The sequence below is a fragment of the Canis lupus genome, chromosome 22 (assembly GCF_048164855.1).
Source record: "Canis lupus baileyi chromosome 22, mCanLup2.hap1, whole genome shotgun sequence".
Classification (NCBI taxonomy): domain Eukaryota; kingdom Metazoa; phylum Chordata; class Mammalia; order Carnivora; family Canidae; genus Canis; species Canis lupus.
Window position 1 is genome coordinate 43,651,926 of NC_132859.1, and position 19,180 is coordinate 43,671,105.

Sequence of the window (19,180 nt, forward strand, 5' to 3'; positions counted from 1 at the left end):
CACAGTGGCCTACAATTCAGGCTTAAGGGGCACCTGGGTGGCTCCGTGGTTCAGCATCTGCCTTTGGCTCAGGCCGTAATCCCAGGGCCCTGGAATTGAGTCCCGCATCAGCAGGGAGCCTACTTCTTCTGCCTGTGTCTCTGCCTCTCTCTCTGTGTCTCTCATGAATAAGTAAATAAAATCTTAAAAAAAAAAAAAAAAAAAGAGAATTCAGACATAAATACCAGTTTAGTAGGGAAAGGGCAGGGGTGTGTGTTCTTCTCAGAAGAGAGTAAATGAACAGGCCCTTGGAAGAACAGATGGGAGGTATGTTGGTTTGTGGCCAAGTGTGTTCGGGTGTGGTGAGGACTTCTAGTTTCTTTCCTTTTGACAAGCCTCAATGCTCCCTGCTTGTTGAAACTCCCAGGTGGGGGGGGGGGGGCTCTATGACACCTGAACTCCTTTGGGAGACTGTCTTTAGATAGAGAGGAAGAGTTCCGAAATACTTGCTATTTCTTGAGGGCTTATAACGCAAAATAATGGGTACACCCAAGTGGCAACATAAGGAACAGCTCAGACAAAGGGTCAAAACCAAAGAGGCTGTGAAAGTGAGGGATGAAGACTGGCCCCAGGCAGCAGAGAATGGGAGCCCTGGGGAGGGATGAACAGGGGTCCAGAGAGGAGAAAGTCCCCAGGGCAGAACCTGAGGTGCCTTTTCCAAGTCCATGGAAGTGTGGCCCAAGGGGGAAGGCTGCTGGGCTCTACCATCTATCAGAGGGCGCTGAGAATGCAAAGCCTCAGCTGCACTTCCCTTGGCCTGTTTCTCAGGGTGATGTTTGCAGCCCGAGGGATGAGGTAATGTCTCCCTTGGGCCGTTGAGCAGGCTTGCTCACAGCTTACTATAAAATAGCCTGTTCCTCAAGCTCGGGGTTCTTCTCTCATCACACAACCTCCTTCGTGTGCAAGCATCGATCTGGGCCAACCATGCACATCATTCTGTAAGACTTGGGAGGCCAGGGAACTGGCACAAACATGTCCCATTTGCTGGGGGGTGGGGCGGGTGGTGACAGCAGGATGGGAGTCCGAAGGGGTGGGATCATGCCAACGCCATGCTTTCCAGCTTGGAACTGAAACTCCCAGCTAGGAGAACCCCTGGAGGGTTCAGGCTGGCAGTTTGCATTTTGGAAAGAGCTCTCTGGCTTCTGGATGGAGAATGGTCAATGGGGTAAATGGCAAGAGGTGTGAAGGACACAGATGGGCATTGGAGACTCTTTGGGCCCTGGCTGGAGACAAGGCTGTGGAATCAGATCATAGAGGTGGTCACTGACATGAAGGGGGTGAGGTTGTCCAGGAAGACAGGACAGCTGATGAGTGTAACAGGGCAGTGAGCAAGGTTCCCTAGGAAGACAATGACATGGATGAGGTTGCCCAAGAAGATTGTGTAACTGGAAGAGAGAGAGTCTTGGCAGGATCCCAGAGAGGAGCACTCAGAGAAGCAGGAGGGGAGTCCTAGGCAGGCAAAGGGAGGCTGAAGCAGCTGTCCTGCTGGGTGGGCTCTGCGACAGGTGGCTGTGGGTGACGATGAGGAAGGGCAGGCATGGGGGTTGAGGTGCTGCAGTCTCCTGGCCAGAGGGAAACGAGGAAGGGAAACTGGCCGCAGACTTCCTCAAACGCCAGCAGGTCACCCAGCCTGGGGCACTGCAGTCCCACCCACAGCCCTGTCCTGGCCTCCAGGACTGAGAAAGCCAGGTGGGGATCACGCAGTCCAGCCCTGCCCGCAGGAAGATGCAGCTGTGAGAACCACAGGGGTGCTGGGCGCAGGCTGCAGGGCAGGCATTGAGGAGCCAGGAAGGCCTCGGAGGAGCCACTGACCCTTTAATAAATGTGTGCCGGGGGTACTCGATCCTGGTTAGGCCCCAGAAGAGGGAGCGTATTTTGCCCTGTAGGTGGGCCAGGCAGGTAAGGAAGTGGTGGGAAGGCAGTGAGGCCATGGTGGTTGAGGTTGGAGCTGCAGAGGGGGATGGGGCTGGCCAGGGTAGGGAGCAGGAACATGGCCAGGAAGAGTAGGACCCAGCTGCTCCCCATCCAGCTGGAGCAGCAAGGGCTGTGGGAGACATTGGGGAACGAGCCTGCGCCAGTTTGTGGGTGCCCGGCAGAAATGTACCTTAGGCTTGACCGGAGTGTAATAGGGAGCCACTAAAAGCCTTGGAGGAGGGAGGTGAAGGGCAAATAATTCAGAAGCACCTACCAGGTGCCAGGTACTCACTAGGTGCTCTCTGCCGATGGATCTTAAAATCCATGCACATAGCAACCTCCTAAGAGTTTCATCAAAATGCAGAGACTCATTCAGTGGTGGGCCCGAGGTGTGCATTACTAGTAGGCTCCCAGTGCCCGGGACCACACTGAGAAGGGAGAAGCTGTAGTTCATTTAATTTGTGCCCCAATGCAGCCCTGGGGAGTGTCGTGGGCTCCCCTTTTACAGGCAGGAAAATTGAGGTTCAGTGAGTGTTAGTGGCTCCTGAGACCTGTACTGTTCCCTGCCCTTCCTGCAAGGGTATTTGCCCCCGAGTCCTCACGTCTTTCACACCCCGCTGGGTCTGCTCCCAGGCTCCTGTCTTCCAGGTTTGTGAATTCAGACCCTCCTGCCACCAACTGGCTACTAGCCTGAGCTTCTGGGCTTGCCTGTGGCAACATCTAAACATAGTCTACCTCACAGGAAACCCAATACTATTGGCTAACTTCGCAAATAAAGATGCCCTCAGAGGGAAGGAAAGGGAAATGGTCTGTGACAGAGACAGTGGGACAGGGTGGCCGATTGACACATCAGAGGTTCCCTTCCCAGGCCCGGCCCAGGTAGGAGCAGAGAACTTGCCAGCACCTGTGGGCTCTTCGGGGCGGGGCACAATGGTCAGAGGTCACAGTGGGCACCAACGCTGGTTCGATTTACACGCTAACAAGAGGGACTGTTTTCCCAAAGCTGTTGCAGCCTAATGTCCAAGGGGCTTGAGGGATGGTGGTCAGACCATCCACGATGCACTTGACGCGGAATGTGATGAGAAGTGTTGGTAATTACATGTTAGGGGCACGGAGAAATGCTCGTGGGTAGGTAATTACCTGAAAGAAGCATCGTCTAAAATTGCATCTGGATGATAGGGAAGAATTATTAACTTTTTAAAGTGAGAAATAGTATTGAAGTCATTATTTTGTTTACAAAAATTTCTTATTCTTTTAGAGACTCACACTTACTTGTTTATGGGTGAAATGCTCGGACACCTGGATTTATTTTGAAGTAATCTGTTAGGCTTCAAGTGGGGAATAGATGAAATTATGACCATGAGTTGCCAATTGAAGCTGTGTGGTATGCGCCAGTTCTCTCTGCTTTTACGTATGTTTGAAAACTTTATAATAAAAAATGTCTAGTATAGCACCTGCATCTTAGATATAAAATAACTATACTTAATACCAAAATAAAACATGCATAGCAATTGGATGGGGAAAGGTGGAAAGCTAGCCATCTATGGTCGATTCTGGGAAGTTGTGTGGTAAATAGTTTGCTTCTATGTTGTTTTTTTCGTTTTCTTTCCGTGCTTTTTCGGTGCCATCTACATTTTTTATAAAGAGCACTTATTGCGTTTACAATGACAACTATTTTAACGAACAAATCCCTGACACAAGTTCAATGTTGGATGTTAATATATGATGTTACAACCCTTGTGAGGATACAGGCTCAGAAGGTTTGTGTTGTGGGAAACAGTCTCAGGTATTCTGAGCAGACGCACACATGGTGCAAGAGAAGAGGAACTACATAGAGGCCTCAAGCGAGGACTGACTGGGCCTGTCATTTCTCCTTGCTTGACCTTTATCTGGCCATCTTGGCCTCACAGATTCTGCAGTCTCTGTTCTGCAGGTTCTCAGTTGAGCTCAGAGAAAGACCAGGGAGTTTTAGCATTTTCCCTCTCCCAAAAATGTTCATTTTCCTTTTCAAATACTTCAGATAGAAAACTTGAGGTAGACAAAAGTTGAACTTAAAGGAGACAAGAAGACAGGATTGTGTGAGAAACAGACAAGAAAGCTTTCTGCTGGAGCCCCTGGGTGGCTCGTCAGTTGGCTCTCAGACTCTTGATTTCAGCTCAGGTCATGATCTTAGGATTGTGAGACAGAGCCCCACGTCACCTCCGAGCTCAGCACAGTCTGCTTGTCTCTCCCCCTCCCCATTGAGCAAACCCTCTCTTTCCCTTTTCTCAAAGGGAGGGGAAAAAAGAGAGAAGAAAGCAAGCAGGAAAGCAAGCAAGTTAGCTAGCTTCCTGGCGAAGCTTCTGTGGGCCTTCCAGGTCTGCTCTGGGAGGGGACTGGGCTCTCTAAGAGGAGGCAGGTGGCAACCGGGCTGTTGAGCCTTGGGCACCACTGTGTGTGTGTGTGTGTGTGTGTGTGTGTGTGTGTGTGTGTCCCCGTGTGTACGTGCGCAGATACAGATTTACAGCCTTTGCCTGCCTCTTGGCTTGGCTTCATTTTCACACAGGGTGCAGGACAGGATGTGGCTCTTGCCCACACCCCCCAGAAGGAAGCCCCGCTGTGTCAGCCACAGGCCAGCCATACCTTAGCCAAGCTCTACAACTGTTACTCTCTCTGCTTCACAGTGGGTGGGAGAGGCAGCTTGGCTTTGGAATGAAGCCCTGGCTCTGCACTTGACCTTGCTAAGCCTCATTCAAGTCCTGCTTTAAAATGAATACCAGCCATGAATTGATAATCTCTCAAGCCCAGTGATGGGTATCGGTTGAAAATCTGTATTAAGGGCAAGGTATATAAAGTTCTGACCCCATCGTCTGGCCCATATTTGGTGCTCAATAAATAATATGTGTTGTCATCGTGGGAACCTGAAGATCAGAAGGTTTGTGTACCTTAAGACCCCTAAACACATTCAAATGAGGTTATGAGAAGGGGTATGCGAGAGTCCACCCAGATCAGAAACAGCTTCCATTCCCCAAACCACCCTCTTCCAGGAGACACCTCATTCCCACCCTGACCAGGCTGTGGAAGGTCTCAGCACTGCAGAAACTCTGGTCTCAAAGACCTTCCTTCTCAGGGTCTGGGACATTCAGCTACCCCCTCCCCAGCCCAGCCTCTCACCTGGAACAGGGTCCTCGGCTGCCCTCTGTTTTACTCAGGGTCAAATATTTCCCTCTTGAAGATGTCCAGAGTCAGCACCCGCCGCAGATGAGCTAGCCAGGGAAGGGAACTCCACTGTCCCACAATGGATCACAGTTGCCAGGAGGTGGAGCCATGGCAGCAAAGGCCAGGACTCCGCTGACATTTCAGGGAACCTGCTCTGATTCCCCGCAGCACAGTCTAGGGATTCCAAGGGCTTGCATCACCAACTCTGCCCAGGAGTGCCAAAATTGAGGCTTCCAGGTGAGTCCTGATCTTGCTCGCCCTCCATGGGGCTCAGAATGCACTGGCTGCATTTGGGGCAGTGCATTCGGGGGCTGCAATTCTCATGGTTCTGCAGCCACAGACGGGCTTCAACTACCTCCTCTTCTGATTTGGCCAAAGAACAACTATTTTGAGTTATGCATCTTTGTAGGGAAGAAAATCTATATCACATCTCTATAAATATATTTTTTAAAATATCTTATTTATTTATTTATTTATTTATTTATTTATTTATTTATTTGAGAGAGAGAAAGAGAGAGAATCTTAAGCAGACTCCATACCAAGTGCAGAGCCTCAGGATTTCACGACTTTGAGATCATGACAAGAGCCAAAATCAAGTCAGGCACTCAACCCACTGAGCCACCCAGGCACCTCTCTTTAAATAAAAAAAAAAAAAAAAATTTGCAGGCCCTCTTTGTCCTTTTCCTTAAACCTATGCTCATTGTGAAAGACAGCACACTCAAAGAGCACTGTGCAGGTTAACAGCTTATAAATCAACCTCCCACCCAACCACCAGCCAGGCAGCAGGAGAGACCCAGGCTGGCCCCCAGCAGTCTCCCTTATATCCCTTCCTGACTGCCACCCCTCCCTCCAGAAGTCACCGCTTCCTTGCTCATCCTTAGAGTTTTACCACCTAGATGTGCATCCCTAACTACATACATTATCATTGCCTGTTTTTGACCTTCATATGCATGGATTCACACGGTAGGTCTGCTTTTGGGTCTGCATTTTTAATGTGCGTCCGTGCTGTGGGAGATATAGATGCACACACACAAATGCTCATGGCAGTGTTGTCCATAGAGGCCCCACGCTGAAAGCCACCCAGGTGTGAATCAATAGTGGGATAGATTACCACGGAACGCTCATACAGTGCCTGCCTATTCAGCTATGCAATGAGCAGACACCAGCCACAGCAATAGCATGAATGAGATACTTCCAGAAACTCTGGGAGGAATGTATAGATAAATGCAAAATTAGTCCCTAACCACCGGACAGTTATCAAGCACATCTCCACTAGCTACAGTTTCTATTTCTGCAAGCACGATTATTGCATTGCTATCAGTCTCCCAAACTTATAGAGCTGTATATTGGCCAGGCAATGAATGGGAGAGGTAGCCCTGAAGGGTGTGTAAGATAGGGCATCCAGTAACTTCCCCCCTCTTACAAAGTCTTATAATTCTCCTACAGTTCCTTAGTGTGGAACTTGAGGACTCTGTTCACCCTTCTTCTGCCTTCTCGGCCTTTGCTTTCTCTGGATCTTTTCCTGAACCCTCCACTCAATCTAAACTCGACTCCCATGAAGGCTCCAGGAGCATACTGGCCCCTTCTAACCACACTGCAACATCCTCACTTCCATCTGTTTCTGGTATATTCCCTCATACTCTCCGTGCTGAGACTTGACTCCGGGAAACATCCCTGGGTTCAGACCCTTAGTGTCTTGGGCTTCAGTGCCCCCATCCCCACTTCCCATCTCCATCTCTGACTACCTGGAAGATCCCCCAAGTTTAAGACTCAGCGTAAGTAATCCAACCCTTGGGTTTTCCCTAACTTTTCATGTATTCTGTTACTAAACGTTAACAGCAATTTTGAGATGGTATCTTAGCCATTTTTACCTCCATCAAATTGAACACAGTGCCTTGTGTTGGGGAAATAAAATTAAAAATAAGATCTCTAACCCAGAAAAACCTCTCACAGAGATAATAGAAAAGGGAAACATTTTTATTATTAACTAGGCATGAAACAAGAATGCGATACACATCTTGGGCAATCTGCTAAGAGATTGCAAAGATGGAGTAAAAAAACTCTTACCCTTTTATAGAGCCAAGCTGATACAATCTGTAATGTGAGAGACACATACCTAGTTCTCAAGCAAGAGAACTCGACAGTCATACATAGTCATCCTAACTTTACCATGGTAACTGGGGTGACCATCTGTGTTAGCTGACTGGCTTCATCCAGAGAAGAAATAAACTCATATCTCTATGATGGGAGGTATTTTTGCAACTTGGAGCAAGGCACCCACCCAAGTTAGGCTCCCACAGTTCCAAAGAAACTGGGTGACAAGGGCGCTAATTCTTTTTTCTTTTTTTTAAGATTTTATTTATTTGAGAGAGAGAACACAAGCAGGAGGAGGGGAGAGGGAGATGCAGACTCTCCCCTGAGCAGAAAGCCCTATTTGGGGCTCGACCCCAGAACCCTGAGATCAGGACCTGAACCCAAGGCAGACTTCTAACCAATAGAGCCACCCAGGTGCTCCAGGAGCCCTAATTCTTTATGTTTGCTTTTCAAAGAGAGGGCCCCCAGGTCCTTGAGAAAGATTCCTGGGTCATAAAGCTGACAAAAGGGGTGATCACATTTTCGAAAAGACACATACCCATAGTTGAGAGAGGAGAAAGTTCTTCCAGTGACAAGTTTTCTAAAGCAAGTGCCCCAGGAAGGAGGGAGGGAGGAGGCAAAGTAGAGTCTCTTCCCTTATTTTCAACCAGAGAAGTAACCCTCTTATTTACTATTTGTATTCATCCTTGCAGAAGCATATGGTTAAGACACATAACAGATACCAGCTTAATTAATAATTAATTTAAAACCCATCTCTCCCAATTACTGGAGAAAAGTCCTAAAGCATTTCCTTCCAGAACTTCACAGTTTGGCAGAGATAACCAAATAGCATAGTGTAACTTGGAAGAGGAAACGAGAGGGAAGCGCGTCAAACCTAGAACAGCAGGCGGCTCTATGAAGGACCAGCTCATTGAGCAGCGTCGGGACTGTTGGGCTGCTGGTTTGGCCGGTCCAAACGCTGGTGGGTGGGAGAAGCCGTGCTGTGTCAGGTAGGCTGCTCGCTGATGTAAAGAGAACCGTTCAGTTTACTTGCACAGGGTTGGGGGGCTGCAAGATGCAAAATGTGCCATTACAGCTCTTTAGCGTGCAATGTGAGACCCCTCCATCTGCTCCTCTTTTGCCTTCTCATCCTTACCTCTCCCTGCATCCCACAGGGTGTCTCTTAGAAAATTAGCTGTCCTTGCAAATGGGAAAAACATCAGAACCTGGTAAAACTCGGGTATCCAAACAACCAGGGGTGTGGGCTTGGGACCAGACCCAAAAGCTTCCTATCTAGGACAAGGTGAGGCTCAAGACTTGTCAGGACCAAAATCAAGTGATCCAGCTCCCTGTCTCCAAACAGAACCCCACCCAAATGCTGGCAGGCTTTGAGCCTAGAAGCTCTATGTTTGCTGGGTGGGCTGCTGAGCTGACACCAGGCCGTGCATTCACTGATGCAGGACTCATGGTGTGCCTGAAGACTATTTCCTTCTGTTTGGTTCTTTAAAAAAAAAAAAAAAAAAGATTTTATTTATTTATTCATGAGACACACAGAGAGAGACAGAGACACAGGCAGAGAGAGAAGCAGGCTCCTCGTGGTGAGGTCGATGCAGGACTTGATCTCAGGACCCAGGGATCACACCCTGAGCCAAAGACAGATGTTCAACTACTGAGCCACCCAGGTGTCCTTCCTTCTGTCTGGTTATCGTTGAAAAATTAAGTTTGCCAGAGCTAGCTGGGCCCTTAGGGATGGTCTGGTCGATGCTTTCATTTCACATATGATGAAATTGAGGCAGAGCCAGAATGAGCTCTCCGGTCATCCATGGGCTGTGTGGGCCCCTGTGAAGCACAGGCTCAGGAAAGCATCACCATATTTTTTTATTAACTTTTAATTTTAATTCCAGTATTGTTAACATACAGTGTTATATGAGTTTCAGGTGTACCATATAGTGATTCAATAATTCCATACATTACTCAGTGCTCAGCATAAGTACCATGGTCACCGTATATTTGAAGGCAGGAAATCAGAGACCTTACAGCCTTCAGCCTCTTCTTCTCCAGAAGAAAGGATTCCAGATTTCTTCGCCAGCAATTGATGAGAGCTAGATTGTGGGGGTCTGGCAGTGAGGACCCCCTAGTCATGGCTGGAGAGGTGAATATCCCCACCCTCTTCATCTCCTGACTGCCTGCCTTTCCCCTCAGAGTCAGCCTGGCAGATTCTGAGTCCAGAGGAGAGAAACCCCAGAAAAGTGTGCAGGTTTGCATCACGGATCACCTTCTTTCCAGGGGGGCGTTGTGTCTACTATTTCTCAGTTCTAGATCTAGAGAAGTGATGTGCGATAAGCTGCAGAGTTGCCCTCCAAGAGGGAAAGTCTGGTGGCTCTGTAGAGAGGCACATGTGGGCTGAAATCCTGGCTCTATTGCTCCTTGGATGAGTTTCCAGATCTCTCAGAGCTGCCATTGGTTCATTTGCACAGAAAGGGCAACCATTCTCATGTGAGGCTGTTCAGAGAATTAAGTAGGATCTTGTGTACAGAGCGTGGCACTCAGGAGACCTCCTCTCCTTCCACGCTGGGCTTTCTGAGGGTAGCTCCAGACTCTGGAATGGTCTCGGCCCGGTGGCATCCCCACGGAGAACACTGGGGTCAGGGCTCGAGCAATCTTTACTAGCCTCTAATTTCCTTCAGTTCAAAGGAAAAACATCAAACCACAATTTTCTTGACATCAGAAACCAACAGAACCTCCAACCCGCTCGCTCTTCACTCAGAGGTCTAAAAAGCTATAAGCCGAGAGCAAGGAGGGAAAACAAACAAACATCAAACAAAAGGAAGACACCCGGGTCTAGCAGACAGTAAGCAGGATGTGAAGCCAAAAGACGGGGAAGCAACCCGAAGGGGATGTGAGACAGAAGAGGAAAGTGGACTTGGGCCACTTAAATGAAAAGGGAAGTGGAGAACAGGGAAGCTGATTGGAAACAATGGGTAAATGATGACCAAAAAAAAGTTGAAAAATAAATGAGCAGGCTTGAGAAAAGGAAATGGGCCAGAGGAAGCAGTGCCGGATCGGAGATGGAGGCGAGCAAGCGAGTTGATAAGGGAGGGTTCATTTCTACTTGAGTATGAAACACATGTGCATTCAAAGCTCTGCTTCTGGGTTCAGCTCAAAGTCTTGCAGTTCACCGTTATTTAGTAAACCTTGATTAATGGGAAGAGAGGTTGAGGAGACCTGGGAACAGCCTGGAGGGATTTGTGCTATTGCTGGCCACAGCCCTCAGCGAGTCGGGCACTCGCATCTTTCCTCCCGCACCCCCAGCTGTAGGAGACTTGGCTGAGTAGGCCCTCCAAAGAAGGTGTATCTCCTTGGATTCCTCAGAGGCCCAGAAAGCCAGTGTCTAGCCAATAAGATCCCTGGTGGCCCTTCAACCTGCCCTGAAGGCCACCCTTGAGGACAGGCCCTACTCCCATCTGCTGCCAAGAGGCCTCATCTTTGGCTGTCAATCGTGGGACATCTCAGAGGATCTGGAAATAATAAGAAGACCACTGAGCTCAGGCCCACCCTTCCTAAAAAGGTCCCTCCCCTGATACGGCTGTGAAGTTCAACGGGGATAATACAGTGACGTTCTTCCTTGATGTCAGGTTTCTGATGTAAATGGCACCCTCGCATGCTCTGGGCTCCTCAACCAGCAAAGCTGGGTTCAAACTGGCCCAAGGGCTCAGACTGCAGCTGCCTTTCCCAACTGCATAGAACCCTGGGCCACCCCCGAGCCATGAGGTGAGGCAGAGCCAGGTCCTGACCCTGGCACGGAAGAGTGTGCTGACATGGGCAGCTGTGAATTCTTAGCCTGGAGAGCTGGTGGGTCTGGACTTATCTCCAGGAGCTCTGCAATGTGACAAAAGTGGCACTTCCCTCGCTTCTCTATGCCTTTCATTCATTCATTCACTCACACACTCATTCCTTCATTCAACACACTAGGCATTCACAAATAACCCAGGGTTCAAGCAAAGGCCCCTGGCCTGGGATCAGAAAGGACATTGGTGTGCCCTGTAGGCAGCTCTAGGAACTGGACAATTGAAAGGCCATTGTCACTACTACTCTCACAGAGCAATTTGGAATGAAAGTCTAGGAGACAGTGTTTATCCTTCTACAAATATTACTGTGGCATTTGCTTGGTGCCAGGTTCCTCCCTCTGCTGAACACTGGTCTACAGAGCTGAAGTGGACCCTGCTCCTCTCTCAGGAACTCCCAGTCTTGGGCAGGGCAGACAGGCTGGCCACAAATGGGCTTAAACAGCAGCCCTGTCACACACCAGCTGTGTGGCCTGGAGCAAGTGACTCATCCTCTCTCAGTGCATCTACTTGCCCTTAAAGTAGAGATAAGTATCCTGTTATGTGTTAACTACCATGCATTGAGCATGTACTATGTGCTGGTTATCATATTAGACTGTCTGCTTACTTATTTAATTTCTCATATAACTCGTGTTATTTTTATTTTTAAAATTTCAAGTCAATTAATGAATTTTTTTCCCAAAATAGGTAATATGTGTTTAACAATGAGCCTGACACTTGAGTAAAAACTCAGTAAAGATTTGCTTTACTCCCTACTTCTCCCTCCCCCAACAAAAATCTGAAAGAAAAATATTTTTTATTTCAGGGAAAAAAATGAAACAGACTTTACAGACCAAATTTCCACAATGCCTAGGGTGGAAGTAAACAGCACAAGAGTTTGCAGGCAACCTGGATGATTGCAAAGTTCCAAAGTGCTTCTGCTTCCTCACCACATGCATTTATTAAGTGCCTGCTGTATGAAACACACCTTGCCAGGTCCTCTCCTCAGAACAGCACTGTGGGCAGACTTGAAAATGAGTCGCACGCAGTCTTGTAGATGAGGAATGTCAGAGCCAGAGGTTCCAAGTTCACCCGAGGTCACTTGGCCAGAGAAACAGACATGAGATTCAGCCACAGGAGAGCCTGAGTCTGCCCACTACCTGTTCTCCCTCCGCTATGACCCAGAGACACCTGCTGGAAGATTTAGAGGTGGTCCCTGTGTAAAGGCGCAGTGCCAAGAGCAGAAATTAAATCTACTTCATGCAGATTTGGCAAAATCAAGCCAATCCATCAGTATAAAGTTCCTAGGCTGCAGGCCTAGTGCACACAGGCACTAAGAAATACCACACAACTAGGGGTGGTGGAAGGGGAGGTGGGCGGGGGATGGGGTTGATTGGGTGACGGGCACTGAGGTGGGCACTTGATGGGATGAGCACTGGGTGTTATTCTATATGTTGGCAAATTGAACACCAATAAAAAATAAATGTATATATAAAAAAAAGAAAAAAAAAGAAATACCACATAATCTTTCTCTTCCTTGGCCTTCTCTCAAGGCCAACTGTACCAGCTCCTTTCACTAGGAGGAAAGGGAGAAGGTGGTAGCTCTAGCCTTCCTAACTTATGACTGACCACCTTGGGCTTGACTATTTCCACTGTCACACAGCTGTGCTTCTGGGAAAATGTGCTGCTGCCAAAAGCTACCTGCACTGAGTAGGAATTTCCCTGTCTCCCCCTCTCTCAGCTTGAGCCATTTGAAATGGACATTGGTATAGCTCAAAAAGTGTAGCTCATCAGCCATTTTATGTAGTTAAACTTAAATATTGTTGATTAAGATCGCAGCCAGAGGTCTATCTCTGAGAAAAGGGCATTGTGGCTTAAAGCCAAGAAAGCGTACTATTTCCCTGGGGGTTGAGAACTCCATCCCAGCCTGAGATGGCCCAGGTTGGAAAGGCTTAACCCACCTCTTCCTGGAAGAATCTGAGATGCAGAGGAAGATGCAGAGATGGACCAGAACACAAAGCCGAGACTGGGAAGAGAGAAGCAAAGCCTTGGCTGGGAGGGTGGGCCCTCATTTGGTAAAACCAGCATGAAAAGGATGCAGTGGGGTGTGGAAACTCCCTTGGTTAAAAAGGTGTGAACTTTGTTTTCAGTTGTGGTAGGGAGGGAGACAATGACAACCAGGAGGTTTGCTCTGAATATGCTTGGGGGGTTCTCAGTGGCCAGAGTGAAAGGGTCGCCCCTACAGTTCCTGGAGTGAATGACAAGCGAGTCCTGGCTGGGAAGGTCAGGGGAGAAGGGGACAAATGTTGCTTCTCAGCCTGTGCAGTAATGTCTTCCCCTTTGGTTTTTGTTCTAAAGGAACAAAACTCTTATGAATCGTGGGGAAGGACAAGCCACAGTGAATGCATGGCTGATAAGTATGGGGTGAATTAGCTACCTGGGCCCAGCACAGCAGTCTAACTGAGCACGATCCCCCATACAGGATTGATCAGTCCTTTCATGAAAGCAGAGGCCCTCTGATGGCAATGGCAACACTCTTTTTCACTTGGACCTGTGGAATGACTGTCTGCTTAGAACTGAGGTGTTTCCAACTTTGGCACTAAACCCAGAAAAGTCCTGGGCAAACTGAGACAAGGTGGTCACTCTAAAGTGTTTGACTCTGTATCTTACCCCTTAAGGGTGAGAAGGACCTGTTGGTTCCAAGAGGAAGAGAAAGGGCTCTCAAAAACAAAGATGAGGGGCTTCTGGGTACAGGTCTGCTCAGGGCTCTGTGTCTGAAGAGTGTGTAAGACCTCTCTCTTCAGTCTCAAAGGGTAGAGGAGGTGGGAATAAGGAAGGAGATAGAGAATTGCTTCAGGAAGTTTGGACTAGACATGTGAATTATGGTTGCACCCCTACCATCCTACTCCCTCTTCTCTACGCCCACAGTCTTATCAGCCGCTACCCACACACTAGTCAATCTTTTGGATAGATATTTGAAAATCAAAGAAGAAATGATCTGTCCCAAGTTTCAAAAGCTTTAGATTCAAATGCTAGTTGAGGCATTCACTGCATAGCCCTGGGCAAATCCTTGAACCTCTCAGAGACCTGATTTCCTCTTCTGTCAGAGGAATCTGTTACAGACTCCATCAAGAGTCTGGTGTGGGCCATACACAAAGATAAACTCAAAATGGATGAAAGATCTAAATGTGATACAAGATTCCGTCAAAATTCTACCCTTTTTGAACTTGGCCACAGCAGCTTCTTGCAAGATACATCCATAAAGGCAAGAGAAACAAAAACAAAAATGAACTATTGGGACTTCATCAAGATGAGAAGCTTTTGCACAGCAAAAGAAACAGTCAACAAAACTAAAAGACAACCTACAGAATGGGAGAAGATATTTGCAAATGACACATCAGATAAAGGCCTAGTATCCAAGATCTATAAAGAACTTCTTAAACTCAACAGCAAAGAAACAAACAATCCAATCATGAAATGGGCAAAAGACATGAACAGAAATCTCACAGAGGAAGACATAGACATGGCCAACACGCACATGAGAAAATGCTCCGCATCACTTGCCATCAGGGAAATACAAATCAAAACCACAATGAGATACCACCTCACACCAGTGAGAATGGGGAAAATTAACCAGGCAAGAAACAACAAATGTTGGAGAGGATGTGGAGAAAAGGGAACCCTCTTGCACGGCTGGTGGGAATGTGAACTGGTGCAGCCACTCTGGAAAACTGTGTGGAGGTTCCTCAAAGAGTTAAAAATAGACCTGCCCTACGACCCAGCCATTGCACTGTTGGGGATTTACCCCAAAGATATAGATGCAGTGAAATGCCGGGACACCTGCACCCCGATGTTTCTAGCAGCAATGTCCACAAGAGCCAAACTGTGGAGGGAGCCTCGGTGTCCATCGAAAGATGAATGGATAAAGAAGATGTGGTCTATGTATACAATGGAATATTCCTCAGCCATTAGAAACGACAAATACCCAACATTTGCTTCGACGTGGATGGAACTGGAGGGTATTATGCTGAGCGAAATAAGTCAATCGGAGAAGGACAAACATTATATGGTCTCATTCATTGAGGAATATAAATAATAGTGAAAGGGAATAAAGGGGAAAGGAGAAAAAATGAGTGGGAAATATCAGAAAGGGAGACAGAACATGAGAGACTCCTCACTCTGAGAAATGAACTAGGGGTGGTGGAAGGGGAGGTGGGCGAGGGGTGGAGGTGACTGGGTAATGGGCACTGAGGGGGGCACTTGATGGGATGAGCACTGAGTGTTATGCTATATGTTGGCAAATTGAACTCCAATAAAAAAATTAATTTAATTTAATTTAAAAAATTAAAAAAAATAGTCTGGTGTGGAGATTAAGCAAGATGACATGCGTGACATTGGGACATATATTGGTCAGACATGCAATCAATATTTGTTTCTTCCAGCCTGCATATGTGTGGGACCAAATAGAATCCCAACTTTGTTTCTCTGAGAACTAATGTTGCTATTTGTTTTCCTTTCTGATCCAGGCTTTCACCATGCCCACCTACTCCCCTGAATCGATTTTAGAATACTTTGAGTACGATGAGTCTGCTGAAGCCTGTGATTTGGGGGACATCGTGGCCATTGGGACTGTCTTCCTGTCCATACTCTACTCCCTTGTCTTTGCCTTTGGGCTGCTGGGAAATTTGCTGGTGGTGTTTGCCCTCACCAACAGCCAGAAGCCCAAGAGTATCACCGACATTTACCTCCTGAACCTGGCTTTATCTGATCTGCTCTTTGTGGCCACCTTACCCTTCTGGACTCACTACCTGATGAGTGAACAAGGCTTTCACAATGCTGTGTGCAAACTCACCACAGCATTCTTCTTCATTGGCTTTTTTGGAGGTATATTCTTCATCACTGTGATCAGCATTGATAGGTACCTGGCCATTGTCCTGGCAGCCAACTCTATGAACAACCGGACTGTGCAGCATGGTGTCACCATCAGCCTCGGTGTCTGGGCAGCAGCAATCTTGGTGGCAACGCCTCAGTTCATGTTCACGAAACAAAAAGCAAATGAATGCCTTGGTGACTACCCTGAGGTCCTGCAGGAACTCTGGCCTGTGCTCCGCAATGTGGAAGCAAATTTGCTTGGCTTCCTGCTCCCCCTGCTCATTATGAGTTACTGTTACTTCAGAATCATGCGGACACTGTTTTCCTGTAAGAACCACAAGAAAGCCAAAGCCATCAAACTGATATTTCTGGTGGTCATCGTGTTTTTCCTCTTCTGGACACCCTACAACATCATGATTTTCTTAGAGACACTTAATCTCTATGACTTCTTTCCCAATTGTGACATGAAGAGGGATCTAAGGTTGGCCCTCAGTGTGACTGAGACAATTGCATTTACCCACTGTTGCCTCAATCCCTTTATCTATGCATTTGCTGGAGAGAAGTTCAGGAGATATCTTTACCACTTGTATAGGAAATGTCTGGCTGTCCTGTGTGGGCATCCTGTCCATGTCAGTTTCTCCCGGACTGAATCACAAACAAGCAGGCGGGAAAGCATACTAAGCAGCAATTTTACTCACCACACCAGTGATGGAGATGGGTCCATCCTTCTCTGAAGAGATACCAAAGCCTTGTCCCCACAGAGAGCCCAGAGTTCCTGAGCCTGACACTGAATAGTGAGGACAGACCTTTTTTGTTTCTTATATATAAGAGATGATGAACCGAATGCCCAAAAACAACCCTAAAGCATTTTTTAGAATTCTGCCCAAAATTTGACTGATAAAGAGTAGGCATGTCCCTAACAGCAAATATTAGAGCTTTTTGTTTGCAAACGACAAAGATTAAACTCAGACCAGCTTAGCTAAAGAGGAGGTGGGGAATATTATTCACATGGTGGTATGAGCAAGAGAGTGGCTAAGCCCTCAAAGTAGAAACTAGAACTTGCGTTCAGCTAGAATTTCCTCTCTCTGAGGCTCTCAAATCTCTGAGTAGTGACAGAGCTCCCAGACTCAGCTTAGCTAATAGTGAGAGACTGGTCCCAAGGTTAAAATTCCCAGGGAAGGGCTCTCATTGGCCAGATTTGAATCAGATGTCCATCCCTGGACCAGGCTGTATCCACAGAGAGACAGTAGATAAGATGGCAACTTCCATTCCAATCTCATGGTTAGAGATGCAGGAAGACATATCTCTAAGAAACTCAAGGGGCAGGTATTGTTTTGACCTGCCAGAACAAGAGATGCCCACCAACCTTACCATGTGTCTGGCCCAGTCTCCTCACTGATCACACCAGCCAGCACATGCTACCAGCCTCCTCTTCCTTAAACTCTTTTCTATCATACCCCAAACCTACAATGGTCACCCAGTGCCTACTGCTTCAAATCTGAGACCCTCCATCATACCACCCTCCTGTTGGTGAGTCACACCAACAGGTTCCCCATTTCTTTCCATTCCCCAAATATCCAGCCTCTCAGCCATCCAGGTCTCTTCCATCCAGACTTATGCATCATCAGGCCCAGGGAGACATATAGAAAGAACCCTGGCCCAGACTGAGCCAGGATGGTTTCCAATTCCAGCTCATCACTTGCCTGCTGGGTAGCTTGGGTCCAGCCCAGCTTCAGCTTCCTTATCTGTAGGATGGACACAATGGTACTTTTCATATAGGGAATATCCTTTCCAGCATGAGGAACCAACTACCAACTCTTGCAGGTCTCAACTCTCTTATCTGGTTCCCAGACTTTGGCTTTCCACCACCTGGCACAGTGCTAAAGGAGCAGTGTTGACAGAGCCTTGACTCTGCTCTTTGATGTAGCTCAAATACAGAGAAGGCTGGTTCCTACAGTGGCACTCAATGGACACTCCTACAAATATAGATTGATAGTCTTCCCTGACCAAGCCCTCCAGTTGCTTTGAATATGCCTTTCCAATTGCTTCATGGCAGGCCCTGCCCATCTGGAGAGCCCCTGCCCCATCATTTATGGGCCCTGCCCAACCTGGAGAGCCAGGGTCCCAGGAGCAGCTTTCCCCCACCACCTTTTCAGTAAACATTTGGGTTGGTCTAATACTTTAGAGCTTGAAAAAAACAATTGTAATAACGCTAAAGAGAATGTCACCTATAACCTAACCATGCAATACCTTCATTTGCCCACCCAGAACATGTTCACACTTTCACACTGTTTAGATTTGAAAGCATCATGTACAGATTGTTTTGTAATCTGCTATTTTTCTCTTAATGTTAGGCCACAAATGGTTCTCTGTTTCTGTATAGTTTTGTAATGATCCCTCTAGAAGGATGTGCCAGGTTGTGTACTTGTTGAAGGCATCTGACTCATTGCTGTATTTCTGACATCTCCTTGGCAGTCAATATGTTGGTTTAATCAATGAGAATGAATCATGTTCCATTAAGATCGTGTACTATAATTTACTCACCATTATGCTTGTTCCACTATTTAGCAAATACATATTTTATGGCACTTCTATCTGTGTAATTCTCTTTCTCCTCTTCAATGATATCCTCTGGATAAATTCCTCATCATAGGAGTAACTGGGTCAAAGGGCATGGAAATGTTTGGCTATGGATGCATACACACAAAATATTGCAAAATCATTATTGAGCATATATTATATGCATTATGTGGGCTCAGATCCAGAGTGGTTCCAAAGATGAGCGAGACCAGGCCTCTACCCTCATTGATTTAACATTCACCTGCAGAACAGAGAAGTAAACAAATAAATATACTTTATATTAATTGGTCACACAAGTAGTCAGATCGGACTCTTTAAGGATAAGGAGCTCTCCAGGCAGAGAAAGGGATGTCACTCTGGCTTCAGTGAATGGCATAAGTAAAGGAGGTATGTGAGAGCATAGGGATCTTAAGATGTGAGAAATGCATATGAATATTGAAAGGCTTTAGGAGTAGAGTGGGTGGGGAGAATCTTCTGGAAAGTTGGCTCAAACAACTAACAGAGGTGGGGCATTCTCCTCAGGCTATCCACAAGTTTGCTCCATTATCACTTGAACCTCTTGGCAACTGTTGAATTATAAAACATTCAATTAAATTTTAACTTATTTGTGGACTCCCAAAAAAAGACAGAAAAATTCTTTTGGCTTGGGAAATTAAAGTAGAGAGGCAAATACTTTCATT

The 19,180-nt window shown here is 47.1% G+C and overlaps 1 protein-coding gene and 1 long non-coding RNA gene across 5 annotated transcripts in view; one reads left to right on the forward strand and one right to left on the reverse strand.

Moving 5' to 3' along the window:
• Positions 1 to 5,242, reverse strand: part of LOC140614225 (uncharacterized) — a 38,083-nt gene extending 32,841 nt beyond the window's left edge. Inside the window, exon 1 of the long non-coding RNA XR_012015138.1 lies at positions 5,107 to 5,242. This is a non-coding gene — a long non-coding RNA (uncharacterized lncRNA). The remainder of the gene's footprint in view (positions 1 to 5,106) is intronic.
• CX3CR1 (C-X3-C motif chemokine receptor 1) lies at positions 873 to 18,512 on the forward strand. Of its 4 annotated transcripts, none has more exons than XM_072793271.1 (2): positions 873 to 977; positions 15,575 to 18,512. In XM_072793271.1, exon 2 carries the CDS (start codon positions 15,584 to 15,586, stop codon positions 16,652 to 16,654), a length of 1,071 nt encoding a protein of 356 aa, XP_072649372.1. In that variant the 5' UTR covers positions 873 to 977; positions 15,575 to 15,583; the 3' UTR covers positions 16,655 to 18,512. The 4 variants fall into 4 exon arrangements, with proteins under 4 accessions (XP_072649372.1, XP_072649374.1, XP_072649371.1 ...); XM_072793273.1 differs by lacking the exon at positions 873 to 977 and adding an exon at positions 1,780 to 1,938; XM_072793270.1 differs by lacking the exon at positions 873 to 977 and adding an exon at positions 2,757 to 2,832.
• The last annotated feature ends 668 nt before the right edge of the window (positions 18,513 to 19,180 follow it).

Coding starts and splice junctions, on each gene's coding strand:
- CX3CR1 (XM_072793270.1), top strand. CDS start 2,758: ATGGTCTGTGACAGAGACAGTGGGACAGGGTGGCCGATTGACACATCA. Junction 2,833..15,574: donor CCTTCCCAGGCCCGGCCCAG/GTAGGAGCAGAG, acceptor TTTCTGATCCAG/GCTTTCACCATGCCCACCTA.